Here is a 13,897-nt window from a genome sequence, read left to right on the forward strand (position 1 = left end):
CAGGAATCCTGCTCTTCACCTGAAGAAGACATGGTGCAGGCCAAGCTGATTAGAAACCAAGCAGGGTCCTCTTAGCCTTGGGTCCCCACAGGGTCTCATTCCAATTCAGCAACAATAGCAACAGCGATAACAGAGGAAATCACTTGTATTGCGGTGCAAGTAATGGCCCTGCTCATACTGCTGTCGCTGCTGTCTGACAAAGCGCTCTTGAGGGATATCGTCGGGGACATTCATCTCCAACAGGCTCCGCGGCAGCATGCGGATGAGCGGAGGAATGGGCTTGCCTCTCCGGCACTGATTTGTTTTGCCTTTAATTTTGTTCCTGCCAGCTCAAAAGGGGAATTCAGAGCATGTTGATAAATGAATTGAAACTGCCTGTCGGGTCTCATTGCAATTCAAGCCGGTGACTCATTGGGACCTTGCTGCAGAAATATCCTTTAACTGCTAACAGCAGCTCTCCTGTACAAAGCCCAGCTCAGAGCTTGTGCCCTGGCCAGCAACAGGTCCTAGGGAATGGCGTGCTGGATTTCCAGCTCAGCTGCAGCAGTGGAAATTCACAGCGACTCCTCTGCCGGAGTGTACTCCAGATTTATGCTGATATAATTGGCATCAGGATCTGGCCCTCTGCCTCCTTGTTTGTGGGGTGAGAGAGAACCCAGAGCGAAGAGGAGCAGGGAACTCACAGAAGGGGAAGAGAGCAACCCATTAGCGCATGGGGCCTCTGTTCATGCTGGTTGGTGCCCATCTCTTTCCTCCAGAGAGGTGGTTTTGCCCAATCAGGGCACCAGGCTTGGTTGGACCAAGATAAAGGGGCCTGCTATGTGCATGAGTGCCTAAAATAATGAGCTGCCAGATGTGGTGTTCTGTGAGCTCTGCTATAGCTGTAGGGAGCCCCGGGACAGGAATGGGGATAGAGGCAGGGAGGCTCCTGTAGGGACCTGAGCTGATTCAGTGAATCCTTCCCTCACCTGCCTGTCCCTGTAACTGGTTTCTGGAGTATGCCCAGAAGCTGCAGCTGAGAGCCAAGTGGCACTTGCAAGTCACTGGTGAGAGAAGGAGAGGCTGCAGAAAAATAACAACAGACATCTCCATGTGAGTGGATGAGCAGCCAAACTGAACCAGTCCTGACCACTAGGACCTTTCTCAGCAAAGCTTAGCAAAGCAGAGAATCACAGGGCTAGAAGGGACCTCGGTCTGTGGGCATCTAGTCCAGCCTGCTGCCCAGATGCATGAGACAGATGTCCATCCAGGTTCTTCTCACTGTGAAAGATTCACTGACTTCACAGTGACTTCATCCCACTGACTAGGACAAATAGGGAGGCTGGGACCCCTGCCAATCACTTACCTGTGCACCATAATGAAAGGTCCCTTTGCAACAAGGCTCCACAGCAGCAACCCATGTGTCCACCATCCCACCCAGCCCTGAGGCTGGTGTCCTTTCTAATGGCAGAAAGTGAGTCTGATACTCCCCAGCCCTGCAATGGTGCGTCGGTCCTAACAGCCCTGGGACTCAGTCTCTTGACACACAATGCACAATGCATCTTTTGACGGCTGCACTGCATTTGCAAAGCGGGGGTGGGGCCGGGCCCATCTCCCAGGCCGGTGCGGCTGCCCAGTGCCAGCCCTCTGACTCCAGTAGTTCTTTTCTCTCTCTCTTTCCAGATTGTATCTCAAATGCCAGGCTGCACATTCCTGGCATTCTATGTTTCAGCTAGTGACAGGGAAATCTGCATGTGGCCTTTGCTTGGGCATCCCTGGCAGCCAGCTGGGCCCCCTATGTCTGTTGTCAGGCTTCAGTGCACTTTCTCGCACTGAAACAGCATCCTTCTCCACCCTGAACAGCAAGAACCATCCGGAGTCCTGACTCTGACAAGCACGTCTCACCAGCGGTAATTACATTAGTGTTTTCTCTCTCCCTCCATCCAGGGTTGCTTTCCTCTCATTGATGAACTAATCCTCCCAACCTCTGCTGTGGATTAGGGAGGTGTTGTTCTCCCCATTGTGCAGTAGCAATCTGGTGCTGGTTGGCAGCTCAGAACAGGCTTCAAAACCCACCTGATAAGCAAGCTAAATTAACCCACAATGTGCTCCGTCCAGGCTGCTAGTGGTACCCAGGATGAACTGGTGGCCTGCAATGCAGACACAGGGTTCAAATTCTGAGGGAGCTTGGAGGGGGGTGGGGGGGCCTGAGCCCCCCGCCCTCCCCCACAAAGAGATGAGAACTGCCCCGTGTCTTTCCAAGAAGCACACGCGGCAGCAGTGGCAGATCCTTCTGACTGCCACCGCCGCAGACCCCGCAAGAGTCGAAGTGTAATTCAAAACCTGTACAGACATACTGCCATGAAGCACAAAATGAGGAGCTGGACCTGTACCCTCCAGTGATAGCACTTCCCTCCTGAGGACATCCCTGAGATGCACTATAAGCACAAAATACAATCAAATGGTACAGATGGGATTTTCAGCTCAGATTGCTGAGAAGGAACCACTGTGATCGCCTCATCTGGTCTCCTGTACAGCACATGTTGTAGGACTGCCAGGAATTAACTGTTCATAATTCTTAATGAAAATGTTCAGTCTCCTTTCCCAGGCCTGAGACTAACAGGGTAAGCTCCATGGGGCTCTCCTCAATGGGTAGGTGTACTGAGGTAGCAGGTCTCCGCAAAATTTCTCCACCAAAGGTGCAGCTTAGTCTCAACCTATCAGGCAACCTCCAGATGTGCTCAGAGAAGAGGAAGGAGTACTCTTTTAAGGAAGGGTCTTTGCTGACTGGCCAAAGCTGAGGGATAACTTTCTTGCTGTGGTTTTTCTATGAGGCATCTGAGATTGAAAGGAAGACCAGCTCAAATGAAATGTGGTGCCTACTAAAATAACTGTGTCATATCCGGCACATCCGGCTGCAAGGGAGCATGACACAGCTGGAAGGAACAAGAAGCCAAGAAAAGAGAATTAAAGGAGCAGGCTCTTGTTTAAAGGTGTTTCCTCAAGGTTAAGATACAACTAACCATGCCAGAGAGGGGCCCGTGCTTCTCCTGGGGAAGCTGCAGCATAGCGCTACATGCCACATAATGTGCTGCAATGGCATAACTGGAGAATGACTCCAGCTCACAGGTATTACTGAAATACTACCTATAAAGGGTAATAATTAACACTATGACTGGGGACGGAAGGGGACATTGGCCTTTACGTAGCGTATTTACACGTGCCCAGCAGTGCCTGTGTCCTACCGGGAAGAGCTGCTGTGACTGCCTCGGGTTACTAGTACATTTTGCCCAGTGATCCCCCAGCACACAGTACTTCTAACTGGGGCCAACTGGAAAACTTCTGTCAGAATATTTCAGGGAGATTAATCCATTTCCACAAAGCGGGTGGAACACTGCTGGTTTCCCTGCTCAGCTCCTTGGCAGACTGTCCTGTCCCCAGGCCTCCAGTCCCTTCTGGGAACAATTTCAAAATTTGGGAAGGGGGCAGGAGGCTGTTGCTAATCAGAACAAAAGCAACATTTGACCATAATTCTCACTGACACCTTGTTCTAGCAGCTAGCTTGTCTCCTTTGAAACCTTCCAAACATTATGCCACTGCCTCCTATTCCTGCCCTGGCCTGGCAAATAACAACAGGCAAGCCCCATTTATCTGGTATCTCTGCAAATCTGTCTAGCTACAGGGACCAGAAATATGGATTTGGATGTAATCATGCTGCATTCCCCAATGTCCTGGTCCTTTCAGAACAAAAGAGCTTGTTCCTTCCTGTAACACAGATGCACTAAGAATGGGTTCAAGTCACAAAGTTTGGCATCAAACGTTGAAAATTCCTAAATTCAGAATGGGGGAAAGCACAAGATACTTGGATTCCCATCTTAAAGGTCTAGGAGTCATTGGCAAAATTCAGATCCATGTGTGGACTTCAGCTTCCCCTGGAATATCTGGTGCATGCAGATCCAGGTTGTGCGATAAGTCTCTAACAGAAACATGCTGCCATGCTAGGGTCAAATTTTCCAAAGATCTCCTTAGAGTAGGGCAACATTTTTCAGACCATTCCTCCCCAGAAGATGCCTACTTGAATTGACCAAAACTATTCAACACATTTGACACACATTGTGAGTGGTCTTATCCAAAGAAACTGAAAAAATGAAAAAGTAAAAAATGTTGGTATGACATTTTCTAAGCACAATTTGCTGATTTTATCGTTTGTTTTTAAAGAACGATTTCTTTAAAATTTACTAAAGCTCTGCTTTTAAAAAAAAAGCAAAGAAGAGCACTTCTAAGTCTAAATGATTTTGTGTTCTGCCCAAAACAATTCCCCCAGCCCCAATTTTTTCTTTGGCAAGAAAACCAAAAAATCCAATCTCTACACAGCTCCCCTCAGTCCAGGACCTGCTTTCCCCAGCTCTCCTAGTAAGCTGAACCCAGTTTTGCATGCTGATCACATGAAAATTTGGTCCTGAGCATTTTGGAAAGTCCTTTTCTTAGTACAAGGCAAACTGTCATATATTAGCCTGGACAGACAAGGTTCTTCGGGTTAATGTGCTATCTTTTATTAAACCAACTAAATAGTTGGAAATGTTTTTCTTTGCAAGCTTTCAGGCACAAACACCCTTCTTCAGGCATTGAGAGAGTCTGCCTGAAGAAAGGTGTTTATGCCCAAAAGCTTGCAAAGAACACTTTTCCCAACTATTTAGTTGGTCTAATAAAAGCTATCACATCTACCCAAAGAACCTTGTCTGCCTATGTCCTTAGACCAACACAGCTACAACCAACAACGCTGAAACATATATTAGTCTATGATTTGAGCTGCTTTGATTTTGGGGAACTCAACCGGAAAAGAAATCTAGTGAGAGCCAGTTCTGTGAAACGTAGAATCATAGAAGCACAGAATCATAGAAAATGAGGGTTGGAAGGGACCTCAGAAGATCATCTAGTCCAACCCACTGCTCAAAGCAGGACCATCCCCAACTAGATCATTCCAGCCATGGCTTTGTCAAGCTGGGCCTTAAACACATCCAAGGATGGAGATTCCACAGCCTAAGTAACTCATTCCAGTGCTTCACCGCCCTCCTAGTCAGAGAGTTTTTCCTAATATCCAACCTAACCTTCCCTTGCTGCAACTTGAGACCATTTCTCCTTGTTTTGTCATCCCCTGCCACTGAGGACAGTCCAGCTCCATCCTCTTTGGAACCACCTTTCAGGTAGTTCAATGTTGCTATCAAATCCCCCCTCAGCCTTCTCTTCTGCAGACTAAATATACCCAGTCCCCTCAGCCTCTCCTCATAAATCATGTGCCCCAGCCCCTGAACCATTTTCATTGCTATCTGCTGGACTTGTGTCCACCTCATCCATAAAAGTTGGCCTTCATTTCTGGTCCCTAGTAGACTTCCTTGTGGGAGCCCTTTCCATGTAAGAAGCCTCCATTCCTAGTTCCCAGTGGGAAAGGGGTCTTCTGAGTAGATCATAGAGCAGTGATACTCAACCAAGATGCCATAGCATGCTGGGGTGCCTTGAGATCTTTTTAAGGGTGCCACAGGGTGCTGCACAACTGTGAAACATGAATCACAATATAAATCTAGAAATTTCAAATAGAAATCCAGAGCTGTGGCCTTTCTGAGTTCTTAGCAACAGAAAACCTGCTCTGTTATATTTCTGTAGGCATAAAAAGAGTGAAAACTAAGAGTTGGCATTTTCCATGGGGTGTCTTGAATCTATCCATGGGTGCCTTGAATCTAAAAAGGTTGAGAACTGCTGGCTGAGAGTCACTTCCCCCCACACACCCTCTGGGTCAGGGCTGAGTGAGGCATATCAGTGCCTGGGGCAGGGAGTTTTTCCAGCTGCTGGCCATCCTCTGGATAATAACCCAGCAGATTTCATTTGTCAGGGCTGCCTTATGCTGGCCCCTTTCACCCACTTGAATTCACGTCAGTCAAACCTAAGCCGTTGCCATCTCTGCTGTTCTGCATTTCCCCTTTCATGATCACAACTATGAGATTTCTGACCAAGAAACAAAACTTATTCTGTCCTTACATTGTGCCAATCACTCCAGCAGCCCACTAAGTCTACACTGAAAACCCCAGCCCCATTTCCCCTATGTGCTTGCATACCAAGCACCCAGCTACCAGAAATACTTGCAAACTTTTGCTTCCCACCTGTGTTTGCTCAGCTGAGCAGAACCTCATAGGTACGCACTATGCGCTACAGCAGGCATGCAAAGCACGATAGGAGGCAAACAGAAGGCACAAGCAGCTGTACTGACCTGTTCGCACATCAGCACAAGTTCACGCTGGTCCCCAGCATAATTTCCTGGGGACTACTTCCCCTCTGAAAGGTCTTGGTCTTGCAGTTTGGACCATTCCAGAGGGACCGGACAGTCTGGTGCCTTAGGAGATCAGTACTGCCAGCTTCCAGGAATCGGAGAGCATGGGTGTGTGTGTATGTGTTGTGCGCCAAGTGAGCAGGCACAACACAGCCACTCCCTCGCACAAGGAGAGGAATTTCTTCTAAGAGCTGCTTATCATCCAGGGAACCTCTGTTTCCCAGCAGTGAAGTGAATGGTGAAGTCATTGAGTTACCCAGGAGCTATGCCATAAACAGACCACACTCCCTGCTCACAGGAGGGAAGTGCAAATGCTGAAGCAAAAACCTCCAGCAAATATATACACCAGAGGCTGCTTGTTTGCTGAGGCTGTGAAAACAGGTCTGGGTTGTTTTCAGCCAGATCAGTATCAGCAGGGACTGGGCCAGCAGCTTGTCTGTCTTGTTTTCAAGCTGCTATTGCAACAAGCTAGTTGTCCTGGCCAGGACACCTGCCCAGTTCTGCCTCCTGACCCTCCCACCCCCATCCTGTGTCCTTGAGGTTCAGAAATTTTAACCCTGGTTAAATATCAACTCCCACTGCTACAGCGAAGTCCCAATGGAAAGGGACTATCTACCCTGTGTCATCAGGTCTTAACAACAGGCTACAGGGCACAGGTGCTCAGAATGAAAGCAAGGCATTTTTATTTGATGTATATTACATTCACTGACAAGTGGCATTTCAGAAATTCCAAAACTAGATGTGAATTTGGAGAAAATTCATTGAAAAGCATTGACAAAACACACAGACACATACACACACACACACAAATATATATGCTGGGAAATATTTTCAAAATGCTAAAATGTTTAATGTCACTATTTTCAAAATGAAAAGGTTTTTTGTTTTGGAAACACTGGTGTGTTCCATTTTGACCTTTTTCCAAAGAAAACTTGTCATTCTGAAATAGGGTTTAAAGTCAACTTAAATTAAAAAATACTAATAATACAGGGCTAAATAACTCCCAGAATGAAACAACACATTTTGTGCTGGGCCCAGCAAAGCATTCTGGGTTGACCCAAAATGCAGTGGTTTTTGTTTTTTTCATTTTGCTGGAACATATTGCATCGCATCGTATCATATCGTATCGTATGGGTATGCATATATATTTCCAATTAAATACAAACCACTTTTTCCTGATCTTTTTGGTTCAGATCCTGAGCTGAGAAATCTGTTGTTTGCCCAGCTCTGGTCCAGGTCCCCATCAAGGATGGCTTAACTACAACGGGAAAGGGGAAACTCAGGCCTGAGAACCTGAGAGCCACAATGAATGCAGAGCTATGTGGGGAAGTGGGGTGGCATTTTCTCATAGTCTAGGTGTTCAATCATATCACTAGTATCGTGAGGTATAGGTTGAGCTCCTGGCCTTGGCTTGCCACATGACACCAGGCAGGATGCTTACTTTCCCTCTCTGCCCTCAGTGCATGACATGGAGTAAAACTGAAACTGTCCTTTGTACAGGAATACTCAACAGGGCAGCAACTAATGAGTTAATTAGTACAGCAAAAGAGAACTAGACTGGAATCCCCCTGGCTGCCTGCTCAGAGGTCCTGCCTCTTCCCCAGCCCTCATTGTTTCCAGTGGAAGCTAGAGGAAGTCTGCTCTTTTGAAAAATCAGGCCACATCCATGCATGTCCACTGTGTTTCTAGTGTCCACAAGCTGCCTGGAACAATGTTACGCTATTGCAACAAATATTGTAGCCTGCAAGCTTGTTTAATTAACTGATACAGAGACAAAGCAGTTTAAGATGCAGAGAATATTTGAGGCTCCAGAACCAAACGTCCTGGGCTGCTGTGTCAGTATCTATCATTCCTTGGCACTTGGGCTATTAATTAATGAATTAATTACTATTATTGCTCCTGGTATGGCTCTCCATGGGCATGCTTGCTGCTTCAAAAACAAATGGAGACCCAGGCAGTGCCCAGCAGAGCTTTTGGACTAATCAGAAACTAAGATGTGAAGGCCACTGATAAGAATTGGAGAGGAGGAAAGAAGAACTAGAGCAGCTTCACTGAGCTCATGTGGTTGCAAAGTCCTGTGGTTACACATCCCACCTGGCAATTCTGCTTCGGATAAGTTAGTCCGTTCAGTGCTATTATTTTTATGCAAATATGCTCTTTATTGTTTATTTTTTTCTGAACTGTGATGGTATCCAAAGCTCTCCAACAGGTGAAGACCCCATTGTGTGGGCATACTGCAAAAGACAGCCCCTGCTTCAAAGACTTACATATTTTCTAGACAAGACAGAAGTGGGTGAAAGAAACCAAAGGGTAGGAAGGTTGAGCGTAGTAACAGCAGTAGAAGCATGTTTCAGAGGCCTGTCTGTCTAACCTCATTTCTCAGATAACAGTTAATGCTCTAACAATCTAAGCACCATTAGTCATGGGTTGTTTTACACCTTGGAATAGCTTATTGCAGAATCAGGTTCACCATTTTATGCAGTTATCTACTGCAGAGGCAGCAATAACATCACCATCCAGGGATGCAACATCTCCAGATGGTAAAATGAACCTATGAAACCATTTACCACTGAAAACTAAAGCCATTCCATATTCAGGGAGTTGAGATCTACCTTGTCCCTCCCACACACAGGGTCCTTTGCCAGGACACATAACAAGAGCCAAGCATCTGGCTCATCCACTCCTATCACAGCCATTCCCAGGACAATTCTCCCACCTCCTTCTTGCTTCTGCCTAACAAGAGGCAAAATGCAAAGACTCCCGACTCCTGTGTTAAGATCCAAACCCTGACCCTTTCAAGAATGCATTGGGACTCATAGGAGCACAGAGGAACACGAGAGCACACAAGTGTGTACGTTGCTCTCTGCAGCAATTTCTAGTCAGGCTCAGGGTCCACAAGGAATTGAGTCCCAGAAGCTGTGTGGCTGCCAACTGACTCTTCTCAAGTGGAACAAAGACTCTTCCTCATGTGATCCCTCCTGCCCCTCATTTCTACAAGAGCAGAACAAGAGTTAGATTCAATCTCCCCACCACCTTCCATGCTCAATTTTGGACAGTGTGGGTGTCAGGGGACAACCCCAATGTTCTGCTCCCCTCTCCAGACACCTGTTCATCACCTCCAGCTACAATTGCCAACCGTCATGTTTCCAACCCCTTCCACATACAACATCCAAGCCAAATCTCATCCTAGGATTCAAACTCACTACCTTCAACTGCAAAGCCACCAGCCTGTCTTTGGTAGGCTGGAGGAGCAGAAGCATAGAGGGCATCATCATGCATGTGAGCACAGTGACAGATACAGATGTCTCACAGCCTTGCCTGTGCTGGGAACCAATGTGCCAGATCTCCTCCTCCCACAGTAGGGTGAGGTCCTGTTTCCTCTGGTGTTGCTTTCTTCTCTGTGACTTTGACTTCCTGACCAGAAAGAGAGGCTGCAGGAATGAAACAGCCTTGATGCCCTTCAGACTGCAGAGGACTCCCCTCTTTGTTTAGGAGAAGGATACCCTTCGGCAGGGGAATTGCTCCTGGCTTGTTGATATCCCATATCTGATGTAGCATCTGTGAAGAGGTCAACTGGCCCTACCTCTCCCTATTGTGCTGATCTACTCACTGATCCTTTCTCCTGAGCTCCTTATTCCTGCCTTTATCCTATGCTAGAAATATTGCAGTTATGCATTGTCCACAGCATTAAGTAGCCTTAACTCTATCAATAATTCAAGAGGATCAATGGCCTAGCCTTTTGAAGCTGGTAGCATGTAGATGGCAGCCCAGCCGATAAGATGCTACATTGACCCTCTCTAAGTACCTCCATGAAAGAGCCAGGGTGGAGATAAAAACTGGAACAAGACAATTGGATATCACATGGGGGCTCCTACTGGAACTGGGGCCTTTTATGTCTGCCTCCCATTTCAAAGCCAGCTGATGCCAATAGGGACCAAAAGCCACCCCTCTCAGAGAGGTGTTTTTTTGACTGATGTGAAATGGGTTTGACCCAATTGACAGGCATTCTTATCACCCTGTGCAGTTCCTTGTCAGTCTGTCCAATGAGGCTGAGGAGTGAAGGAGTCATGAAGTAACGTCTGCCTGCTATCCCTCTAAGGTGAACTCCCAGATCAAGTGAGAAGGATACAGTTTAGGGGTGGAGCAGAGCTTTCCTGAAGGTTGCCTATGATACTGTGCCTGTGACATCCAGACCTGACAATACAGAACCTCTCCTGAGTGTCACAGTCACTGTAAAATGGAAGGAAGAAGCCACTACGCCTACCACAAGATTAGCAAAGTCACTGCTCAGAGCTCATTTGGGTTACATAGCTAAGCAAGCAGCAACTCCTGCCTGGCTTCTTGTGAAATACAAGATTCCCAAACTACGGTCCATGGGTCACTTGGGCTAGGGACAGACATTCAAAAAGCCTGAGCCTGAATTGATTCAATCTTTGCAAGTTAGTCTAACCTGCAAAGCTTGAACCAATTTGAAGGTGGATAGACATTGCATTTTCATCCCAGAAATGCTGGCATGTGCCTGCAGTGGCTCAGGCTAGAAACCAGGGGGTGCTATAGCCCTCTCTTCCTTTCCCCAATGCTGAGCTGAGGGGAGCATGGCCACGCCCCAGCAGGGTGCTCAGATAAGGGAGTGTTTCCTCCCTCCAGCAACCCAGCAGGGAGTTCATAACACAGTGTTTATCACCCCTAACTCAGTGTTTATCAGCCCATTAAGAAAATAAAAGCTTCTCTCATTAGTTCAAGCTCTTCTTAAACATCTTTTTCCAAGGAAAGAATGGAGGGGCGTTACCAGCTACCTATTGATTAGCTCCAAAAAGCCCTAATCTGACACTGTCCTGTCTCCCACAGCATGGACCATAGCGAGCATGTGGTCTGCTACCTAATGCTGAGAGGTGTCTGTGTAAGGCAGAGGGGAGTGGTGAGGGGGAGGGAGGGAGCAGGGGGAAGCCAGGCAGACCCCGCTGTATGTGCAGTCTCTACCAGAGCTCCAGCCAGGGAGCAGAGGGGAGGGGCCAGCCCTGCTGTGGAGCAGAGAGCCCCACCCAGCCCAGAGAGCATGTCAGGATGCTGGGGGTCTCTGATTTAAATTAAACCAAGAAGGGGTCTGGGACAGACATTGCATAAACTAGTTTGACCCAAATTAGTTAAGTCTGATACTACATTCAACCAGATTTATCTCAAACTGGTTTCAGGCATTTTCAAACTGGTTAATGTGCAATGAACATCTGTTTTAGACCAGTTTTAGACATCAAATTTAAACCAGTTTCTGGTCACTTAAACCGGTTTATGTGTAATGTCTGTCCCTAGCCTTATACTCTGCCAAGAGCTGGCTGAGGACATGGACAAGCTCTCCTAATTCAAAGCAAACATGGGGGAAGGGGGGGTTTGAAATGAAAAACAAGAGGAAGCAGAGAGATTCAGTGAACCTTTTCCAAAAAGGGCTGTACACTCACCACTTTAGACATCTAAATGTACACACACACTTTCTCAACATCACAGAACACTGTGGTAATCTCAGGACAGATAATAATCATGAGAGAAAGCAGAGGCATGGTTTGTGCCAGGTGGAATGGGAGGAGAAAGAGATTCGTGTGGTCACAGTGGGAGGGGAAGCGAGGGTGGGTGAGAATGAGTGGATAACGTCAAGTATGGTGAAGTGGTCTAGGTTATGAGACCCCCTCTGCAGTAAAACTGTGAATGGGTGTCCATGTGGCTTCTCCTAGAAGTGGCTCATCTTAAAAGGCTCCTGGTCTTTTGGTTAAAAGGCAGAGCATTTTAGCTGTTTCAGCTCCTGAACGAGTGAAAGACCATCAAGCACAAATTTACATTTGAAAATAAACTGTTGAGAAAATGGGTCCTGCTTCACTTACCTGCCATTTCCGGCATTTTGCTCTCCGTGCTTTCCCACCAGGGCTGGATTCCCGAGAGTGTGGCCAGGCATCCCAAGTGGCCTGGACCCAACCAGAGTTTGTTTCCTCACTGTCTAGTCCCAGCCAGAGACTCTGGGCACAGTGTTTACTGCTGCCTCAAAGCACAGTGCAGCCCGAAATAGCAGGATAAGAGGACATCACAGAATGCATCCATCGTGACTGCAGACTGTTAAGGAAGAGCTCCAGCTAAATAGGGAAGGAGGGGCTGGTGGGCTGATTACAATGAACCAGAGTTAAGGGGAATGGGAATCTGTTGGCTGCCTGCTGCACTCAGCTGAAGGCAGCTCCCTGCACATACCTTGACAGGAACTCTGATAAGGGACACTGACAAAACTCATTAAATTAGCCTGATAAGCCCTCAGCTCACCTCATTGCCCAGATCCTCTGGCAGGCAATCAAAAGTGCCATTGTTACTCAGCTTGTAGGACAAAAAAAAGCTGTTTCACTTCCTCCTGCAGAGCGTCTGAGGAGCCCATACCCAGCAGTATCAGAGCCCCGCAGCCAGCCCTTGGCTACAAAACTCACAAACAACCTTGAGAAGAACTTTTTGAATTTCAGTTTCCAGTTCTGCCAGTGCAAAAAAAAGATATTGTGGAGTTTGAAGTACAGCTGCCCTGTCTTCCTTGCATGGCTTCTGAAATGGATCCAAGCACCTTGGCTCGACGGCTTTTTAATTAACTTGTAAAAGATTCAGGTAATTTTAAGACTGGTTACAGTCTCCAGGGTAAGAGTCCTAGTTAGTAACACAAGATGGGTATGGGCTGGGCAATGGGGTGGACATGCTGCTTTTGTCCAAACCCTGACCTGGAAGATCTGCCTCCAGAGCTGAGAGGTGGAGCTGGCCTCCCATAGTCATTGGTCTGCAGAGGCAACTGAGGACATGGATTTCCTAAGAGGATGCCTCAGCAGCTAGACCGAGACCTGTGGCATGGCATGCAAGTCACCTAAGCCCATTGGACAGCCCTCAGATGTTATCTTCAAGAGACACAGAGGGTCCCTGATGGTAGCACAGTCAGATGCATGATCTTTCTCCACCTGTAGAAATCTGAGATCAAAAATAGCAGGTAGTGCTATTTGCTTAGTGCTCTAATAGCCTTGGTTACCACCATTGTTGACCGTCCTTCTATACAAGGATGACAGTCTTCCAATAAGTGGCCTTAGTACAAGAATCGGACCCCTGCTCTGGGCTCTGACCTTCACTGTTGCCTGGAGTGACTCATGTTGCCTCTCTACCTGTATTTCCCCACCTGTACAATGGGGATAATGGTAGTCACCAACTTCCCAGGGGGCTGTGGGGATTCATTAGTCAATAGTTGTAAAGTTGCTTTGAAGCTGAAAAATGCAAGTGTGAATGGTTTTTGTTGCAGCCAATAGGTGGCAGCAGTTACTGTACCATGAACTTCCCAGGTCCCAACAAAGATCAAGTCCTATGGAGACCATAGAAATCAGCTTCTCTGCATATTAGAGCTGTGCTGAGGGCAAGACCACATAAGGGAAATGCAGACTGCAGCTCACTCCAGAGCAAGGCCTGCCTCAGCGATGAGATGGGATTACGCCTATCAAGTCACTGTGTACAGCTACCACAAGACACGTGGCCTCCCTCCGAGAGAGACTGAGGTTTCTGGAACAGAGAGGGGAAAGCATACTTTCAAACTTCTGCTGATAG

At 47.3% G+C, this 13,897-nt stretch overlaps 1 protein-coding gene across 10 annotated transcripts in view; it reads right to left on the reverse strand.

The window, feature by feature from the left end:
- SH3TC2 (SH3 domain and tetratricopeptide repeats 2) overlaps window positions 1-12,381 on the reverse strand; it is a 34,884-nt gene extending 22,503 nt beyond the window's left edge. For 7 of the 10 annotated variants that reach the window (XR_003093408.1, XR_003093407.1, XM_025200892.1 and 4 more), the window contains exons 1-2: window positions 12,172-12,381; window positions 2-19 (exon numbers count right to left, since the gene is read on the reverse strand). Coding sequence is in view for 5 of the 10 variants with exons in the window: in XM_025200886.1 (XP_025056671.1) it covers window positions 2-19; window positions 12,172-12,187 (34 nt within the window). In the remaining 5 variants the exon portion in view is untranslated. Of the gene's footprint in view, window position 1; window positions 20-6,241; window positions 6,694-12,171 lie in introns of those variants that run through there. The other 3 variants (XM_025200889.1, XM_025200887.1, XM_025200891.1) reach the window with 3 other exon arrangements.
- Window positions 12,382-13,897: the final 1,516 nt, after the last annotated feature.

This window comes from Alligator sinensis, unplaced genomic scaffold (genome assembly GCF_000455745.1).
Source record: "Alligator sinensis unplaced genomic scaffold, ASM45574v1 scaffold360_3, whole genome shotgun sequence".
In the NCBI taxonomy this organism is placed as follows: domain Eukaryota; kingdom Metazoa; phylum Chordata; order Crocodylia; family Alligatoridae; genus Alligator; species Alligator sinensis.